The sequence below is a fragment of the Ascaphus truei genome, chromosome 1 (assembly GCF_040206685.1).
Source record: "Ascaphus truei isolate aAscTru1 chromosome 1, aAscTru1.hap1, whole genome shotgun sequence".
In the NCBI taxonomy this organism is placed as follows: domain Eukaryota; kingdom Metazoa; phylum Chordata; class Amphibia; order Anura; family Ascaphidae; genus Ascaphus; species Ascaphus truei.
The window spans coordinates 501,907,037-501,928,901 of record NC_134483.1 but is presented as its reverse complement, the minus strand read 5'-3'; the positions used below and the strand labels follow the sequence as shown (position 1 = coordinate 501,928,901).

The window sequence follows — 21,865 nt, the reverse complement described above, 5'->3', positions numbered from 1 at the left end:
AGAGAAATCTCCGAAGGGTTAAATACCAGTTTTGAAACTGTAACCCAAGAGTGCAATAATCTCTATGCCCAAGTCAGTTAAGGAGATAAGAAACTCCATGAATTAGAAGAGGTGAAGAAAAAGTTGGCCCGGGAAAAAATAGAGGTGCAGACAGCACTGCAGGATACAGAGAGAGTGCTGCAAGAAGAACGTGTCTCCCTGGAGCAGCGCACACAAGCAGAAAATATGCTACAGAGTCAGCTGCAAGAACTGCATATATATCTGCAGGACACGAAAGAGAAATGGGTGAATGCTGAGGAAAAGCAGCGAGTTCTGCAGGAAGAAAGTTTCCAGACTGCCTACAAGGTAAAAATGCTGCAAGAGTATCTGAGTACCCAGTGTGTTCCCAAAGAGCAGCATGAGGAGCTGAAGGCCAAACTGAGCATAACCATTGCCTCACTTGAGAAGGAGCTTAAAGCCCAGGTAACCCTGTATGAGAGGGAGCACAAGGCGGTCCAGGATCTGAAGCAGAAACACTGCTCCATCCCTAACAGCCAGTACACCCAAGAGAAAGAGACCTGGAAAATACAAGCTGCTGAGACCATAGCAAAGGAATTTGCAGAGCTCCAAGACGTGATGAGGGATGCATGGAAGCGAGCTTAACATGATCACAGTGAAGAGATGAAAGCCCTGAGAAGAGAATTGCAGGATGCACTTAACCAGGGATCTCTCACTGAGGAGTGGAAATTGCAACAATATCTACAAATGAAAGAGCTAAAGCTGACAGCTGAATACACATCAAAGTATCTCACAGCGCTACAGGCGCAGATCGCTGAGCTCAAGACACAGCTTGCCAAAAAAGAGAGGGAGGAGGTGTCCGTTCATCAAGTGGCTGGCCTGACACTGCGCTGTGGGGTCAAGATGACTGATGCCTGCAAAGTGTTGAATCACACAGCCCATGAGAAGCCCCGGCTGCAGCTGGACAAAGTCTATGAGGAGTACCGGCAGCTACAGGTCAGAAATAAAGAAAAAGAAACACATTTAAGCCTTGTTCTAAGTCAGCTGGGAGATATGGAGTCACGACTCAACTCCAAAGAAGCTGAACTGACAACTGCTTTGAGTGGGAAAAGAAGTGCAGAAGGACAGCTTCAAGAGCTGAAAACTCAAATAGCTGGTCTTTCATTGGGTGATGCTACGAAACGGCAGTCGCAAGAGGAGACCATGGAGAGTGAACTCTGTGTCCCCACTGACTCATGTGGAAAGGCTGCAGCCGTCCTTGATGCCCACATTCCTGATGTCTCTGCCCCTGCTTTTGGGTTGAACGCACTCATTCGGAGATTCCTTGCAGCACTCAATGTACCTGTGGAGTACCCTCTGCCCACTGACAAACCACCAGAGGTGGGTCACCTTGAGTCCACTTTTCATCATGGCCTCCGGGAAGAGCCTGGAGGATCATTCGGAGAACGCTCTTGGGAGGGGGGAGTAATGTCATATTCTCTAGCCTGCTGTACCCATGCTTGGCCACCTGGACTGCTGCCACTCTCAATGTCTTGTTCTAGCCTGCAGTACCTATACTTGTCCACCGGGATTGCTGCTGCTAAACTAAGGAACATTCCAGACTCTGATACCTGACACCTCTGCACCTGTGCTCCACCTCTCAGCCTGCCTATATAAACCTCCCTTTCCTGTTCCTCCCTTGCCTCTGTTTCAAGTCAGACTCCTATGCACATGCCTCTGATCCTGATCTGTTCCTGTACCTGTATTTGAGTCTGTTCGCAGTAAGGCCCTTGCTGGTAATCTGGCTTGTCCTTGTTTGTTCCCGTTCTCAGTCCTTGCTCCCAGACCTGTCCCTGCTCGCCTGTCCTGTTCCAGTCTCCTCGTTGCCGACCTCTGCTTGTTACCTGACTTCGCTATCTGCCGCTTGCCTCTGATCTCTGCCTGTGACCCCTACTACGCTCCTGCTGTTCCGGCCACCGAGATCCTACCCGCCACAGGAGTCTCCCGTGACAACAGGACTTAGAATTACACACAGCTAGCCCAAATCACACCATAAGACAATGCCGGCTTTCTAAATTGGGGGAAGGATTGTCCCAAGGAATAAAAGAATACATACTTTGAAATACATTCTTACAGACATGGGTTACATTTACACATTCCCTGTTCTTCCCCAGATATTAAAGACATTTGGCTGGATGAAATATTACTAGAACAGCCAAGTTACACTTTTTTGGGGGGTAAGTAGCTGGGATTTCTCTTTATTAGGTCCCCCAGCTACCCCTACCGTCACCAGCATGATAAGGGCACTTACTGGCATTATTAAGTCCACAGACCCCCTTCAGTGCTTGCAATCTCCGCTGCGCCCTTCCATTCATTTTCTGCTGCACATAAACCTTACGCTGCTCCTTCCATTCACTTTAAGCTGCCCCCCTCGATACATATGTAACAGTGTTTCCCCCCCCCCGCCCCTCAATCACAGATAGGGGCCATTACAGGGTGCATGTGGTGCATACCTGCTGGTAACAAGAGGGCTGAGTCGTCCACAATGACTTTGGGGCACAGGATCAGGCTTCTGGGGTCCATACTCCAGATAATACTTGGCAGTGCAGCGCCTCCATCTGCCGTAGGCTCCAGGGATGTATGGAGATAATCTCCCATGGTAGAATTTGTACTCTTCCCCCAGTTAGATCACACACCAGGCTGGAGGTATATTGCAAATATAAACGGTTTATTACTACACACTTCACAGTAACTCAGCTACGCAGCAGTCGTCTGCCGGATACAGTCTCCTTTGATCAGCTCTCACTGGAGATGGTCCCTGGACAGTCACTACAGGCCAAGGGCACCCGCAGCCGTCCTAACTCTTGCCCACCTCCCTAGCGGAGGTAGAGGTATAATCACACTCACTCCTCCCCGCAGGGAAGAGCACATGGGTAGGCTCCAATCTCAGGCTCCCAGTTGTGTGACCTGCCTTCCACAGAGGGAAGGAACAACCTCCAAATTTAGGCCGGTCCTGCCCTTAAGTACAGCCAGAAGGTGGGCACCCCGCTGTCCCAGCTACAACAGGATGTACCACCCCCTGCTGTCACTCAAGTGCAGTACCAAAGGTGAAAGGAAAAACCCCATACCAACTACTGGCAAGCCTGTGAATACCAGGGTTTACTGCCAGCCCATTGGGTAGAATAGTAGCCAGGGGGTACCCCGCTACACATACTTTGCTGCCCCCTCCATCCACCCTCTGCTTCCTTTCATCCATCCTCTGCTGCGCCCTCCTGTGCGACGCACCACACTCGTGACCCGGTGCTATGCTGTCTCACAGATTTTAGTCCTTCAAAGTCGACACCTCTGTTCCTGGCCAATTTGTCCACAGACTTCACTGGAAACATGAATGTAGACCTCACTGTTGTTTAGCATTAATGCTCCCATATACATCAATAGAGTCTCACTGATCAACAAAATCACATTTTCTATTAAAATACCAGTTTTGTGGCAAATCCCTCAAATTAAACAGATTTTAGCTTTGGCAGCTGACAAACCTTTAATGTAAAACATCCTTTTTTTTTTTTTGTAAAGAGCCCCAACTAGGGTTGCCAGGTGTCCGGTATTGAACCGGACTATCCTGTATTTGAACACTCTGCCCAGTTAAAAATTAGAGGTAATACTGGACATGTATGTGTCTGGTATTACCTCTCTAAACATAGTGACCTGACAGGCTTGGGGGTCCGCGGGATTCCCAGAGCAGGGCTGTTGCTAGGGGCCTGGGCAGCTTCCTCTATCCTGATTGGTTGCTGCTGGGTAATGCAGTAAATCAGGAGGAGGTGTCAGAAGCCTAGAGGTAGGGCCAAGGAGAGAAGGAAATAGCATGGAGCGCAGAGAGGTGAGTGGTGTGTGTGTGTGTGTCTCGAGTGCGTCGCATCTTTCACCATTGTGTCTAGTATTTGTGGAGAAGCCTCCTGGAAACCCTAGCCTCTAACGCTCATTTAATGAGGATCAAAGTACTGAAGTCTCTAGTGCCACCTGTCATTATTATTATCGTTTATTTGTAAAGCGCCAACATATTCTGTAGCTTTATGGGTGAATGTGAAAAATAAGTAACCTCCTGCCTCCAGGGTTGCCAGCACTCCGGGTTTCACCCGGAGACTACGGGTTTTGACCTCGTATCTCTGGGCTACGGGTTTACCTGGTAGTGGTAACCGGGGGCAGGTGTTGGTGGCGGCAGCGGCATCTCCTCCCTGGTATCTCCCACAGCAAATACTGGCTGGCAATATGGCTGCGCGACGTCAAATGGTGCTGTGTTGCCATGCCAACTGTAACGCCATGTGACGTAACAGCATCACGTGATACCGCGTTGCCATGACGAGACGCTACGTGACATCACGGCCACAAGGGGCGCCACGTTGTCATGGCAACTTGACGCCACGTTAAATCATGTAGCATCCTGTTGTCATGGCAACACGGCGTCATTTGACGCCGCGCAGCCATACAGAAGGGATTTGCAGGAGGAAGATGCCGGGAGGACGTCAGAGCATGCCGAAAGGACACTGGAGGATGCTGTTGAAGGTAAGTGCTATATTTATGTAACGCTACTCCCCCTCCCACCCCCTGGGAGATGTATGGCTATGTTATGTGTGATGCAATACAATACCTGTGGCTCACAGGAAACTTGAGCCTCCGCTGCTGGGAACCTGGGGTGTACCTGAGTTGGTGCTCGGTAGCGCCTCCACCTGTAATGGGATTCTACTATGTGGAATGACCCCGTTACAGGACAATAAAGAATACACACAGGTAAAACATAACAGTTTACTGTACACATCAATGAACCAGTAATAAAGGTGATACCCACTCACAGGCCTCGCAGGACCGTGTCCACACCCCAGTGGAGTTTACCCCAATGAACTAAGGTGCTCCAGGCACCGGCCCATCCCCGTGTCCACAGGAGCAATCACCCACCCACGTTTGTGAGACAGCGCTGCCCCCCACTAGCCAGTATGGTTGGTGCATTTCGTTGGGTAACTGCCGGGTGTGTCCACACCCGGGCGTGCAGTGATGCTGATGGGATCCACGGATCCAGTGACGGTAACCGCGAAGCTCCGCCTCTATGTGGGGTGGGTCCCGCATGGATTGTACCACCGTATTAAATGTTCTTTGTTGCAAGTGTCTGGGCCAGATCACGTGAGATCAGAATGCAGCCGCGTCCTGAATGTGTCCCTCACTCTGGTACTACAGGGCAGTGTCCCTATCTATGGACCTGTCCCTGTAGCAACAACAAGCTGAGGGGAGTGAGGACCTATCTGGGGCCTAAGAGGGTCTCTGGCCTAGTGCAGTGGGTCACTGACTCCCTGCACACACACACCCTACCCTTCTGCTATCCAAGCTATCACTGAATCACTCACTAACTGCCCAACTGTCTAACTGCCTTAACTGTCAGTGCAAGCTCCCTTGCGCCAAACTGCCTCTCTCCCTTAGCCACAATTGCAGCAGCCCTATTGGCTAGTTCGCGCCACGTGACTACTGCCCTGGAGTCTCATGGGACATGTAGTCCCCGCAGAGAGCCTTTCACTATTGGCCACCGCTTGTGCGATCTTCTGCTATTTGAAATGGCCGCCACACTAGAGGAAGACACTGTGCATGCGTGCGCAAAGGCAAGATGGCGGTGCCCTGAGTACTTGCTCCCGTCGGAGCTCCGGCGAGGCACTCGCCACTCCGGCGCTCTCCCCAGCTCCATCGGAGGTGCGTGCACGTCCCCGCCGGCACCGGCGTTACCCGCAGCGCTCCCATTTGCAGCAGAGGTCAGGGGGACTAAGAGAAGCCCAAGGGGGACCTGGGCCACATTAAAAAAAAAAAAGGTTGGCTTTTAGTCGAAGGTGGCAACCCTTCCTGCCTCTCACCTGTCTCCCCTACAATCTATCCAAACCACTATCTGTCTCAGCGTCTCTCCTGCTGAAATCCCTCTCCTGTCTTCCCATCAAATCCCGTATTACTTATAAAATTCTCCTCCTCACTTTTAAAACTTTACAGTCTTCTGCTCCTCCTTACATCTCAGCCCCAATTTCTCGCTATGCACCATCTCGACTCTTGCGTTCTGCTCTCTCTACCCCTTTTGTATCTAAAGCCCTCTCCCGCTTAAAAGCTCACTGCCCCACACCTCTGGAATGCCTTTCCCTCAAAATCCGCCTAGCACCCTCTCTATCCACCTTTGAGATATGCGCTATGCACATTAATGGCGCTATATAAATAACGATATACAGTACATACAGACAAGTGATGAATAGAAAGCTTTGCGATTCTTTTTACTACTTTAGTTTTTCTATTGAACAAGAAAACATTTTTAAAGGAAATCACGTATAGAGAAAATTCACTTATGAAGAAAATATATTTTTTGGGGAATCGAAATCCTACACACAGGAGTCCACAACTCTCCCCCCTATATTAATCAATGTATTTATTTCACTAATTTATCCCTTCATTGAAAACAGGATTCTATACAAAGTACTTCGCAACTTGCTTTTTTTAAATGAATTCTTAGGGATAATTTTCTAATTAACTTTCTTAGAGAGGAAATTATAGGCATGTTTTACATTGGCAGAAATGAAGAAGTATTTATTGAAAGCTGATTTTTTTTTACATATATATCTATAGATATATATATATATATATAGACACACACACACACACACACACACACACACACACACACACACACACACACACACACACACACGTATGCTTATATATAAACGTATCATATATATTGCTTGTTTATTTGATTCCTCCATGTGTGTCATTTATCCTCTCACTCGCATGTATTCACACAGCACGGGGGGGTTGAAACCAATGAGCGGCGGAACGCCAGTGCCGGAGTCCGTGGGATCACACGGAGCCGTGTTGCAGCTGCACCGCGCTGGGTGATGACGTGGCGGTTGCTGCTGCTGGCAGGGTGTGAGGATGGCTGCGGACATCACCCTGCTGTTCCGGGCCAGTGTCAAGACCGTGAAGACCCGGAACAAGGCGCTGGGGGTTCCCCTGCCGGAGAGCGACCTCCTGAGGAGAAGGAACCGCCCGCGGGGGGTGTTCAGCTGCAGAGCCCGGGAGGTGGTGAGTGCAGAGGAGGGGAGACCCCTTAGGTTTCGGTAACCGGAACATCTTCTAAAAACCACACGAGGCTTTTCGAGACCCTTTGACAAAGCGGAGGGTTAGCGCCCGGCGCACCAGGGGTTGGGTTACCATATGTTGCTTATCAGGAGTTTGGTTGCTTTATTGCTGGGTCGGTCAGGGGTTACCATGTGCTGTATCACTTAAGGGTTTGGTTACTGTGTGATGGCTATTACTATTTAGGCTGCCATATGTGGGGTTACCATTTTTGCAAGTCAGGAGTTAGGATACATTATTGTGACGTGACTCATCGGTGGTTGGGTTACCGTATTGCTGGGTCCAGGTTGGGTTACCGTATTGCCGGGTTTATCGGGGGATGGGTTACCGTATTGCCGGGTCCATCGGGGGTTGGGTTACCGTATTGCCGGGTCCATCGGGGGTTGGGTTACCGTATTGCTGGGTCCAATGGGGGTTGGGTTACCGTATTGCCGGGTCCATCGGGGTTGGGTTACCGTATTGCCAGGTCCATCGGGGGTTGGGTTACCGTATTGCCAGGTCCATCGGGGGTTGGGTTACCGTATTGCCGGGTCCATCGGGGGTTGGGTTACCATATTGCCGCGTCCATCGGGGGTTGGGTTACCGTATTGCCAGGTCCATCGGGGGTTGGGTTACCGTATTGCCGGGTCTATCGGGGGTTGGGTTACCGTATTACCAGTTACCTCAGGTTTGATTACCATATGCTGCGGTCCCTCATTTGTTGGCTGAAGGTTTCTTGAGGATCAGGGATTGGGTTACTATATTGTGTGATCACTCACTGGTTGGGTTAAATGCTGACATTGGTTATACTGTACACTACTGTATGTTCACACTATATAGTTGGGGTTAACATAGTCTTATGTGTTTATTTTATAAGCATGCAGGGTAGACTTTGTTTACTTGGGAATTGACAGGGATTCCCTAGCACCTTTGCTTAAAATTCTTGATATTGGTTATTTATTTATAAACTGTTTTACCAGGAAGTAATACATTGAGTTACCTCTTGTTTTCAAGTATGTTCTGATCATGGAGCTATGATGACAAATACATGGTTACAAATACATAGTTAATAAGTGAACAGGGTATATATTATGTACAAGACATTGTTGGTAGCTCTTTAAGAAGGTGGTGCTGTCTGCCATTCTTTGTTTGCCTATAATGCAGCGGTGCGCAAATTGGGGGGCGTGCAACCCAGGGGGGGCGGGAGACTTTTGTAGGGGGCGAGGTGGTTGCAGAGGCCCCGCGCTCACAATTACTTACCGAGATTCAGACGGCTGCTGACATGACCCACGGCGTCATTTGATGCAGGGAACGGAGGTATCATCGGCGAGAGCACTGCGGGCAGCAGCTGCAAAAGTTTGCGCACCCCTACTATAATGTATGCTGGGGTTCCTTGATCTGGCAGTTGTAAGATTGATGGCTTCCTCGAGCATTTGATTATGTGGTTTGGTAGATATCCCCTCACTTATTCGTTGTGAGGAACATCTGTGGCCGGGTTTCCATGTATTGGACTCATAGTTGGAAGGTTGTTGTTGTTTTTCACTTATAGTTAAATTAATAACCTCATGGTGCTCTTTAGAGGTTGGCTTTCGTGACCTGGTGTCACATGACCTCTGAACGTTGGTGCTGGCAGGCACCTCACGTGTGGATTTAAAACATACAGGGCCAATATTTATTCAGCAGACTATTGCAATAAGGCACCTTACAGCCCATTCACTTAAATGGGCTGTAACATGTTCACTGCCTGAAGGTGCCTTATCGCAAAAGACTGCATAGTAAATATGGGCCATGGTCAAGGCTACAAAAAAAAAAACCACTTGTCAAAGACAAGTGGAAAATTTGGGGTGATGTGAAGCCAAGACCGTGGCTGCTAAAGAACCTCTTCAGAAGCAGAGCTGCTAATCACCACTTTTTCTTAAAGTCGCCCCACAATGCCTGGAGAGCAGTGATTGACAGGTCTGCCCCCTATGGTGCAACAAGTCATGGTGTCCCATCATTTCTGACCTGAAGTTGTAAGCATGCCACTAGATTTTTTTTATTTTTTTTTGCCACTACAGTCCTCTTAGTGCGCACACACAGCCTTCATTTAAAATAATTGGAATCAAGTAAATAATGACATAGTCCATATCAGCTATTGTATTTGTTGGGGATTTCATACACTTTGCAATGAAGATATTATGTTCTGAGAGTGGTCAATTGTATATTACAGACTTATGAAAACATCTTTAGGATAAGATTGTCTGATTTTAAAGCTGTCAGTTATTTGCCAACAGCTTCATGATTTGGGCTTCATGTAAAGACTTTTCAGGAGGGACCTCTTTAACTCTGTTTTTTCTCCTTCACTTGTCCCATTTTTACCATACTTTTTACTCTTAACAGGAATCATTTCTAGACACACACCAGATACCTCTAATAATATTTCTTGTATAGCGCTGATAGTGTACACAGCGCTATACATAGGACTTTTGCAGGCATGGATCCCTGTCCTGTAGAACTTACAATCTATTTTTGGTGCCTGTGCACAGGGAGGTAAAGTGACTTGCCCAATCCACATGAAATTGACATGGGGATTTGAACCAGGCTCCCCTGCTTTGTTTTTAGTCATTGTCTTTACTCACTGAGCCACTCCTTCAGCCCCTAATAATAAACAATTAATTCATAAGAAAACATAGTTGTCTAGTCTTCAAATATACTGCCTAGAGACATTATTGTGTACTAGAGATTGTGCAATGTTAGACAAGTGAAGATTGTACTTGGCAACTAGATTAACAGTGCAATTAGATTTATTTTGCAATTATACTTGTGTGATTATATATATTTTTATTTTAGTGTACGTGCTTATCTTTATTCTGGCTGTGGTTCTATGTAAAAATCCCCCGTGCTTCCATCCTCTCCTTTTTTTTTTTTTTTGCCCTCTTGCACTGTAAAGGTTAACACGTTTGAGTACTGCTTGTCGCTACCATGGTCCCCAATGGATTGGAGGGGGTTCCAGGTCGTTGCAATCACGTCCCGGGTTCTCCCCCCTAGAAACCAGGACGTGGTGTAACCAGTAAGCCCATGGTCATGCCAACCCTCATGATACAGACTCTTGCGTTCTTCTCAAGGATGTCTTCTTTCTACCACTTTGTATCTAATGCCCTCTCCCGCCTTAAACCTTTTTCACTGACTGCCCCACACCTCTGGACTGCCCTTCCCCTCAGTACCCGACTAGCACCCTCTCTATCCACCTTTAAGACCCACCTTAAGACACACTTGCTTAAAGAAGCATATGAATAGCACTGTGGATATTCTGAACACATGATAAATAAAGCTTGGCCCCCTGCAGACGCACTTACCAGAACTCCCTCCTACTGTCTCTGTACGTTCTCCCTACCTACCAATTAGACTGTAAGCTCCCCGGGGCAGGGACTCCTCTTCCTTAATGTTACTTTTATGTCTAAAGCACTTATTCCCATGATCTGTTATTTATATTATCTGTTATTTATTTGATTACCACGTGTATTACTACTGTGAAGCGCTGTGTACGTTAATGGCGCTATATAAATAAAGACATACAATACAATACAGGAAGTAAATCATAAGAGTTATGGGGGAATGTTTTTTGCCTGCTGTGTTTTGCTGCTCCTTTCACGGCCTAAGGCTAAGGCCCCGCTGCCTCAGACCACGCGCCCGCACTGCAGACAGGCGGCGCGTGGAGAGGCACTTGGGGCTTTTTCCGGTCCAAAGGGATAATTTTTGCGAGCGGGGGGGGGGGGGGTGGCCAAACGGGTCAGGGGGCGCGGCCATGACGGGGCGTGGCCATGACGTGAGGGGGCGGAACCGCCCCTCTGCCGTTCAGCCCCTCAACTGTTCAGCCCCTCAACTCCTCAGCTGCTCACACACACACAGACAGGCACTCACTCAGGCACACACATACACACACATACACACACATACACATACACACACACACATACACACACACACACACACACACACATACACACACACACACACATACACACACATACACACACACACACACACACACACACACACACACAGACAGACAGACAGACAGACACTCACAAATACACACAGGGGTGGGTCGGGGGGGTGAATTGGAGCCCGGGGGATCGGAGCAGGGGGGAATCGGAAGGGGGACCCCCCCCCAAGAGGAGAGAGTCTGTGAGAGGGAGCAGGGGGCTTCCTTGGTGCTGCAGAGTTTATTTAAAATCGCTGTTTTCCCCCCACACTCTCCTCCCCGCTCCCCGAAGCCTCCCCTCCCCATTGGCTCACAGCCACACCACGTGACGCGTCGCCGCTTGGGATTACAATTCTCTTGAATTCCCTAGCGGCTGACGCGTCACAGCGTGTAGTGAGCTGTGCAGCGAGGGGGGACTGGGACTGGCTCGGGAGGATCCCCCTGCTGGTGGTGAACGCTCGTGCGGCCGCCCGCGCCGCCGGGCGCAGCGGGTCCCAGTCCTTAAAGCTGCAGTTAAGTCTTTTTTTTAAATGAATTTTTTACTTCAATAGTTTCATGAGTGCAATCTCTAATTACCTAAAGAACTGTATAGCTGCAGGTCAATTCGTTCTCCATGTATTGATAGGTCGAAATTTGGTGACATAATTAGTGAAGGGATCTGTTTATATTCTGCTTGTCTGTCAGTGGAAGCTCATGAATATTCATGAGCACTCCTGCACTGACATGTGCTAGAGGGAGGGCAGGGCTGACAAAGGGGTGTGCCAGGGCTTGTGACAGGACATGAAGGGGCAGTGCCTTAGCAAATGGCTGTTAAAATAGAATACAAGAAAATTGGTCTTTCAAAGTTGTTGTTTTTAAAACAGAAAATGCTAAAAGTATATTTTCTTACTACAGAACTGATTTATTAAAAAAAACACACATGCAGGATATTGACTGAACTGCAGCATTAAGCAATGGCTTGTTGTGTCCTTTGACGGAGAAGAGTGGAATTTAGTAATGCACATGCCTACAACTAGCACTTTAATGACGTTCAGTGGGTCTGCCTACTTTCCCACCTGCTTTAATAACGTAGTCCCTTTATAAGCTTCTTTCCTGAAATGAAAATGCTCTTCGTGCCTATCTTGTGCATTTATAATTAACTATGTTTGGGCACACTACACACACCACACGCACACACCACACAGTGTCATCACTGCCCTGTCAATAAACGCATTGTTTCTCGATTCTTGTTCATTTCAATGCTACAGTATAACTCATTTTACCAATCACCAAGGGAAAACTGATTTTCCACAATATGTAATTTAACCTTGCAGCCCGCTATTTACAATTTGCTGGCCAATTTGTTGCTGATCCCTGTGTGAGCAATAAAATTAAACTGCAGAGATATCTAAAAGTACCTAATAAATGCCTATCCTTCTTTTCTTCCAGGGTGTAAATACTGCGCTCCATACCACAGCCCTTCAAGATATATTAGAGTTGCGGGAAAGGGATAAGACCTCTACTATGTAATATGTTCTCTGGCATTTAACTTGTGTTGAAAAGGTTTTCATATTTGAACCCAACAGCCATACTGAAATGGCACAAAGGCAAACCCCATAAAAAGGGCAATACATACATGTTTATACACTTCCATTTGTGACCGCAAGGAAAGGTGCAATGTATTGCAGATACCTTTTTGGCAGCAAATAAGCCTGCGCATATCCACCTCCGTTCACCCTGTTTATGAAAATCTGGTCCTGTCATTTGTGGGAAATTACACAGGGATAGAGAAGTTCTTGGAACTAGCACGTCATGGTATATAGCAGTGGTGCGCAAAGGTGTTTTTTTTTTTTTTTTTTTTTTTTGCTACGCCCCCCTTCTCCAGTGACCCGGCGACGTGACCCCGCAGTGTCATTTGACGCGCGTTACCATGACTACGCGTCATGTCACATGACCCCATGGTGTCATTTGATGCCACGTTGTCATGGCGACATGACCAGAAGCCGGCTCAATCCTGGTAAGTTGAGGTTGCAGAGGCCTCGCGCGGTGTCTCGGGGAAGAGCACTGGGCCTCAGCAACCGCCACCGCCCCCCCAGTTTGCGCACCCCTGGTATATAGGGTGCGAGGCTCGGGGAAATGTGTGTAAGTACAGTACAGAAAGGGAGGTACTGTAGAACAGTCCCCCAAGAGAAGTGGCAGAGGCTAATACAGTAATGGAATTGGAAAGTGCTTAGGATAGATACAAGGCTATCCGAAACCCATGGATCAAATGCAGTCTGAGGTTTTACAGTGGGTAGGAAAATGTTCAGGCTAAGTGAGCCTAAGAGATTCTTACCTGTCAATTTCAGGTTCCATCAGCCCCGCCCAATCAGGTTCTTCCTCATATTTAGTTATTTTTAGCCTACTGGTAAAGTGTGTAGGTTTTTCTTTAAAGAGTTTTTTTTGTCTCGTACATCTTGGTACAGGGCACCTTATGGCTTTCCAATTGGTGGCCAAAGGGAACAATTTGCCTGAAGTCCCCTCATGCCACAATGCTTTCGTTTGGCCAGTGGAAAGCACACAGTTATGTGCTTACCTGTGGTCCTAACCATTTGGCTACAAATATGATGCCTGCATGTGTGGTAATAAAGGGCAAGTTATGAACTCCTGCTTACCTGAAGAGGATGATGTTTGCTATGCAGTCTGGAGTGTGAGGGCCACAGGTATGGAAACCTGTGTTTGCCTTCTATGATCTACGCTGGATATGTATGACTCCTCTATAATCGAAGTGTGTTTTAGCAGCAGCAAAGTGTCTTGGTTGGTTCCGTTTTAGGTTTCACGTGTAACATGTTTTATTTTATTCTGGCCTTGACTCTCATTGTACTGGCCTTGGTTGTGGTCCCATACTGTCGCATGAGACTCTTCTCTGAGTTTCAGTTTAACATTTATATAGTTTAGTTTGTAATATGTAGTTATCTTTTTTTTGATATTGTTCTCTATATTGTTTGTTTCACAGGATGTCAGATTAATTCACGATTTTGTGCACAGTTTGTTTCCAGCAATGCTATCCTTATATTGTATCTAAGTGATTGCTTTGTCAGATAACTTGCATGCTCGCTTCACATGTATAAAAACTGCATTTCATTAGCAGGCAGGTGAACGTACTGCACGGACTAATCCATTTTCATACAATTAATTCTCCTACAACCTTTACCCTCACATTCATCAGTGAACTCAAATTAATAAAGAAGGCAGCAAAACATGAAACATCCTATGTGTGATTTTTTCCCCCAACTCTTAATGCCATTTTTCATGAATTTTAATGTACTAAGCATCCTTCATTTTGGTTGCTACAGCAAGCTCTGACACATCTTTTTTTGAGCCCAGCAGTGCAAGAGCTTTGGCAACAAATTATCACAACCAAGAAAGTGTTGCGTTGTTCCCAGCAGGTGACTGTGTCTGACAATAGACAATGTTGTCCTTATTAATATAAGGTTATATTGTAGTTGTTGCATTCCACTGACTGAAGGATTGATTCAAAGTCGGCCATTAGGTGAACACAAGGAGCAGGATATTCACTGATCGATCAGCAGCTTAGGTAATTTTATTTTCATTAAAGGTAATCAATACAGATATAGATATATCTATATCAATAAGCATTTAGTTAGCCACAGAATGGTATCGTGTGTGTGTATCGCCGGAAGAAGAGATCAGTGTATCTCGAAAGCTCGCACAAATAAAAGCATTTTGTTAGCCACAGAACGGTATCATCTATTTATTTTTTGATTATATATATATATATATATATATATATATATATATATATATATACATATATATATATATATATATATATATATATATATATATACACACACACACACACGCGCGATACCATTCTTTGGTTAACAAAATGCTTTTATTTATGTTGCTGTTCTCGCATATAGGTTTACAAGCTATGGATGTGTAGGGGGCACTGCTCCCCTGCATGCGTGTTCACACTGTGCCATTCACATTTCTCCTGGCATTATCCAAGCGCTCTTTGTACAAGTGGTGTGTTGGTGGAACATGACTGGTGTAGAAATGTTTCCATATTTCATTTTTTGCAGATAATGAAGTAAAAGTTGACCTGACCGTAGCGCCTTTTGTGTGCAGGGTTGTAGACCCCTTTTTGGCGGTTATGGGGATTATTTGAACATTATATTTCGGTTGTCAGAAGGCTCGTTGGTAGCATCGGTATTTTCATGCAAAATGGGCTTAAAAACCTGTCGTTGTCCGCAAAATAAAGTGAAGATTGTTTTCTATCAATAGTGTATGGCATGTCTGTTTTGCTGGAGAATGAGCTATGTCCTACTGTAAATGTGATAATAAAAAGGCTTAACAGATATCGGCGCTTGATCAGCGTTAACTGCCATTCAATAGCGGCTAACGCTTAGTGAGCGCCGATACCCATTATCTGAGCTTTGTGAAGCTCGTTCCTCACCACTCCATAAGATTCAAGAAAGTAACTTATTTTGCAATAAAAAAAAAAACAAATGACTAAAACTATCACTTGTGTGTACATTTATGCAGGAGAGCGCAAAATTTTTGAGCTGCGCCCCCCTGCCAGCTCCCCCTCGCTCTCACGCCCTCCGCCCTTCGCTTGTGTGCGGCATCACTGGATTCTGTGGGGTCACGTGACCCCGTTTCCATGGAGACAGCCGTGTGACGTCACCCCGCATGACACCGCAGCGTCATTTGACGCTGCATGCCATGGCGACGAGTCTCAGTGTCTGAATCAAGGTAAGTTTTATTGTTGCAGAGGCCTCACGCGATCCCTACCCGGAATTTAATTTAAATGCCTCAGGGAAGAGCGCGGGACCTATTCCAGCGCCCCCACTTTGCGCACCGCTGCATTAATGTCTGACAGGTCGGCAACCTGCTTTTCACCGTTATCTCTTAGCATATAGTGCTTCCACTGTCGCTAGGGATTCTGGGAAATGATATGCAAATGAGCACACACAAAATAGAATAACAAAGCCCAAAGATGTAGACCTATATTCTCTGGATATATTTCATCAGCATTTAAAAAAAAAAAAAAAAAAAATGTATTGTTTCCTCTCCTCCCACCGGACCTGTCTGTTTTTAGTATGTGCACATCGGAGATGACAGTACTTGTTTGCTGCAAAGCCAATGTCGCAGATAGTTCTGTAGTGTGTGTGACCAATCATATTAGAACTTCTGTGAAGAGGTCCATGTGTGCCGTATGTTTCAGATTAAATCACGAGTGGGGGTTAATTTAATAGGGGATTCCGCTGGGCTTTGATGTCTCCCGGAACCGCTGCACCTCTCCTTTTAGAGACATCCTGTCTGGGAGTCTGTTTCTTAAGGTTTTCCAAAATCAGCTGATCTTGCTGGTTTAAACATCACCTGCTGTTTCATGCAGTGTGTCACCAGCTTGCTGCGGTTTAAACTGAACATTCTTTTCCTGACCTAACATGGAATGTTGTTGCTTAAATCCTAGAAAGACGTAGACTCGAAATGCCTGTGAAATTGCACCAGAAATCCCAGCCGCGCACACAAACTCTCATTAGTTGTGTAATATTGCCAGGCTTTCTGTCTCTTGATTTGTGAGTTTTCTGTCAGTGCTACATTAATAAAGGCTAAATGTAATCATTTTTAAAGTAGTAATTCTTGATGTGAAATGTACTTTAGGGTTGTATGGGCATTTGGCTGTTTTTGGGGGAGGGTTTCCCTTAGCCTTATGTTATAATTTGCTTGCCTCTCATATTCCCATTGTTTGTACTTTATTTTCCCTACAGTGTTGTTTTGTGAATTGCTGTATACAATGTGGGCACTATACAGTTAGGTCCGGAAATAATTGGACACTGACACAATTTTCATAATTTTGGCTCTGTACGCCACCACAATGGATTTGAAATGAAACCACCAAGATGCAATAGAAATGCAGACTTTCAGCTTTAATTCAAGGGCTTGAACAAAACTATCATATGAAACGTTTAGGAATTGCAACCATTTTCATACACAGTCCCCTTATTTCAGGGGCTCAAATGCAATTGGACAAATGAACACAATCGTAAATAAAATGTACATTTATAATACTTTGTCGAGAATCCTTTGCAGGCAATGATTGCTTGAAACCAGAGACAGAACATGAAACACAGACAGAGCTTAGTGCACATCCAGTGAAACTTATACACGGTACAGTGCCTAAATATATATGTATAGATATCTATTAAATAAAATGGTCTTTTAATGATTGCTTGAAGTCTGGAACACACAGACATCACCAAACGCTGGGTTTCCTCCTTTGTAATGCTTTGCCAGGCCTTTACTGCAGCTGTTTTCAGTTGTTGTTTGTTCATGGGTCTTTCTGGCTTAAGTTTTGTCTTCAGCAAGTGAAATGCATGCTCGATCGGGTTGAGATCAGGTGATTGACTCGGCCATTGCAGAATATTCCACTTCTTTGCCTTAAACTCCTGGGTTGCTTTCGCAGTATTTTTGGGGTCATTGTCTATCTCTAAAGTGAAGCGCTGTCCAATCAACTTCGCTGAATTTGGCTGAATCTGAGCAGACAATATATCCCTATACACTTCAGAATTCATCCGGCTACTTCTGTCTTCTGTCACATAATCAATAAACACCAGTGACCCAGTGCCATTGGAAGCCATGCAAGCCCATGCCATCACACTGCATCCACTGAGTTTTACAGATGATGTGGTATGCTTTGGATCATGTGCCGTTCCAAGCCTTCTCAATACTTTTTTCTTCCCATCATTCTGGTACAGGTTGATCTTAGTTTCACCTGTCCAAAGAATGCTGTTCCAGAACTGGGCTGGCTTTTTTAGATATTGTTTGGCAAAGTCTAATCTTGCCTTTCTATTCTTGAGGCTTATGAATGGTTTGCACCTAGTGGTGAACCCTCTGTATTTGCTCTCGTGAAGTCTTTGCTTTATGGTAGACTTGGATAATGATATGCCTACCTCCTGGAGAGTGTTCTTCACTTGGCTGGATGTTGTGAAGGGGTTTTTCTTTACCATGGAAAGGATCCTACGATCATTCACCACTGTTGTCTTCCGTGGACGTCCAGGACTTTTTGTGTTGCAGAGCTCACCAGTGCGTTCTTTTTTTCTCAGAATGTACCAAACTGTTTATTTGGCCACTCCTAATGTTCCTGCTAGCTCTCTGATGGATTTTTTTTTTTTTGCAGCCTAAGGATGCCCTGTTTCACTTACATTGAGAGCTCCTTTGACAGCATGTTGTGGGTTCACAGCAACAGCTTCCAAATGCGAATGCCACATCTGGAATCAACTCCAGACCTTTTACCTGCTTAATTGATGATGATGAAATAACGAAGGAATAGCCCACACCTGTCCATGAAACAGCTTTTGAGTTAATTGTTCAATTACTTTTGGTCCCTGAAAAAGAGGGGGCTACATATTAAAGAGATGTAATTCCTAAACCCTTCCTCCAATTTTGATGTGAATACCCTAAAATTAATGCTGATAGACTGCACTTTAAGCCCATATTCATTATTTTACTGTAACTTGAATTTATTTTGGTAAACAGCCGAAATAACAAAACTTGTATCAGTGTCCAATTATTTCCGGACCTAGCTGTATATTTATATTTCAAACAGTTTTTTACCAATCTTTTCATTTACAGAAAGGAAGGAGAAATATATAAAAACAGACACATTATACACTCAAACTGTTAGCTTTACTGCAAATTAAATTAAAACAATGTTCTTGGCACAATACTGCATGCAATGAAAAAAAAATCCACTATAAATGTGTAACGTACAAATGTGATCCATTATTGGGTATGATGTAAAAAAATGACTTTCTGGTGTAAATCGGTCTAGTTCTATCATTTACTGTCTTTAGGCAGGAGCTCCCCTGTGACTATAATATTTTTGTCTCCATTTTGTTGGCAGTATATAAATACAATTATACATACATTTATCCACTTACCCAGTTACAAATCAGTAAGGTGAGCTGTAGCAAATTAAAGTGATCACATAGGGATTTTTTTTAAAGAATACTTTTTATGTCTGGAGTACTTATCATTGTACTTTTAGAATAATCCGTAATGTTTCTTCTTTAATAAAAAATATGTATGTATGTGCAAACATCAAAGAATTCTGTAGCACACTCTGGTAGAAATAAATAAGGTGTAAAGCATCAAGCAAGCATAAGGGGTCAGCACAAGAAAGGGGGAGCGATGTTTCGGACCTTCCGGTCCTTTTTATCTAGCTCCTTTTGACAAGTTTGTAGTCCAATGTCACTGCTTTTCACAATCCAAAATGTGTGTTTGTGTGTAGATCTAATTTTTTTTTAAATATAACGGTCTAGACCAGCAGTGTGCAAACTGGGGGGCGCGGGATTTTGTTGGGGGGGGGGGCTTGGCAGTTGAAGCACCCCCCCCCCCCCACTCTTCCCCAAGGCATTTAAGTTAAATGCCGATGGTCTGCACGAGGCCTGTGCAACCTCTACTTACCGGGGTTCTGTAATCTTCTAGACGCGTCGCCATGGTAACGCAGGTCACATGACCCACGGCGTCATTTGGTGCCGCGTTAGAGAAGGGGGGGCGCAAGCGTTGGGCCTGTCGCACAGGGGGGGGCACACAGCTCCAACTTTGCACACCCCTGGTTTAAACTGATTACATGTACTTTTCTAAAAATGTATATTTACTTTTTTGAAGGCACTTTTCTTTTAAATGACGTGTTTAACCCCGAGGGCCTGCAACTCACAGTGAGGGGTTTAAATGTAGGAGATTGACACCTTTTTGTTAAAATAACAAGCATTTTTGTACAGTTTTTAAAACGTTTTAATGAACGCTTTATAACGCTTGACCAATCTCTTGTGATAAGACTGTGTTTGTAAAAACTTGTCAATTTAAAGACATTGGTGATCCACACTTTTCTTTTCCTATTGGTTGTCTTGTGTAAATGAACAAAGCTTATTTTCTTGGCCAAAGGGATCTATTGTGAAGATGTTTTGAGAGAAATACACTGGGTCTGAAGAAAATAGAAATCATTCTTCATAGGAAGCAAATAATATAGAATGATAAAGTCGTGTAAATAAAGGGAAGTGCAGCCTCTGGATATCACCTCAGTCACCCAAACTGCGGCAACGGATGGAGATCAAGGCAAATCGATGGAAAGGAAACAGAAAACGGCATACACAGCGTAATACAGTTTAATATGTATCTTAAAACGGTATTACAGATGCACAGTGCACTCACCATATATAAAAGTTAAAAGCACATTGTGAGTACTTAAGACACTGAGCAATTGTGGGCTTGATCTCATATAATGGCTCATTTCATTTGGGAATGTTACCTCTTATGATGTCAGCTCCTGAAAGTAATACCAAGGTTACTGTATATATGGGAATAACTTATTATAGGAGGTTGATTCAAGTAACATTGAGAACTTAACTAAAAGATTTTTTCAAAAGTTGTTGCTGTTCTGACCTAGGAGATAAATACAGGGCCAATATGAATCCTGGGAGAGGACCGTGGAAAACAAAGCTTAGCAACATTTACCAGCATTGCTAAATATGGTAATATTTTCTCTGTTTTTTTTAAAATAATTATTGCGTTTAACAGCTTGGTAAATGTGTGTTGGAAGCTTAACCGCTATAGAAAATATTACAGGATCAATCCTAATGAAAGCGGGGGTCATAGATTCAAGTTCATGAAACGTACACACCTGAAACTGTGCATACATACTAATGGGACCCTAGGGGTGTGAACGTGGTAACTTGATTGTTATTTTTTATTTGTTTTTTTCCCCCCTTCTGTGGGGGTGTAAGAGGAAGGTCACTAATGGGGTGCGAGTGTCACTGAGGGAGTGTGTCAGTGAAGAAGGTGGATGTCAGTATAATTTGGGGTGGGAGTTTCAGTGACTGGGGGTTGAGGTGCAGCCTCACTCACTGGAAGGTGAAATTATTGATCAGGTTAAAGAGGGCGCCTTTATCGATTTTTGGTTCACAGTTTCAAGTCTGCAATGGAAAAGATGACTCCCGAGTACTGCAACCCGTGCAAAGCCGGGTACTTTAATAATAATAGTTCTTGTATAGTGCTGCTAGTTTTTTACGTACAATATAAGCAGGTTTTTTGTGTGCCTCCGAGCAAACTGTTGGAAGAATTCAGGAACATTTCCAAGTTGAACTGAAAAGTGTTTAGTAATGAATCAATTTATGTCCAGTCATAATGGTGTCCATTTTTAAGGAGCCCTTACAAAATAATGATTTATATCAATAGTTCTTAACGCGAATAAATAAGGGAACATGAGGAATACACATTTAGACTGAATAAGTGAACCTTCAACCACAGATTCCTGTAACCTGAGAAAAGGATTTCAGTGTCCTCATTAGTTCCTTTAAAGGAGAAAAACATGTTGTTTAATATACATATTATAATGGTTTCTAGACAGTGACATTTATTTCCTTTTATACTTGGGTATATATGATATTGTGCAGTGTTATTTATACAGTATATGTAACCTCTTCCCAGTTCAGTCCTGTGGGGGTATTATCCAGTTTTGGAGTCATTGTTTCCCTCAGGAGTAAGGAATAGTCTGAATTAATTTGGTTACTTTGCATGTTTTGAAAATGCTTTTCGTCTTATGTTACCAAAGCATGAATGCACATTTAATTACCAGATGTTAAGTTCTGCTGTATGATTTGTGCAGCTTAATATTAAATTAGAGAGGGAGGATCTTTTGTTTGTAATCATCTGATGTAACTGCATATACAGTATCATTTTGTCAGACCTAATACGTTACAGAACTTAATGCGTAAAACAGACCGTGCTGTATATTCTGCTTACATT

The 21,865-nt window shown here is 44.7% G+C and overlaps 1 protein-coding gene across 1 annotated transcript in view; it reads left to right on the top strand.

The window, feature by feature from the left end:
* The first annotated feature begins 6,861 nt into the window (after nt 1–6,861).
* The window catches only part of STX18 (syntaxin 18), a 155,408-nt gene continuing 140,404 nt past the window's right edge, over nt 6,862–21,865 (top strand). The window contains exon 1 of the mRNA XM_075569504.1: nt 6,862–7,071. Coding sequence (XP_075425619.1) covers nt 6,922–7,071 — 150 coding nt within the window. The 5' untranslated portion in view covers nt 6,862–6,921. The remainder of the gene's footprint in view (nt 7,072–21,865) is intronic.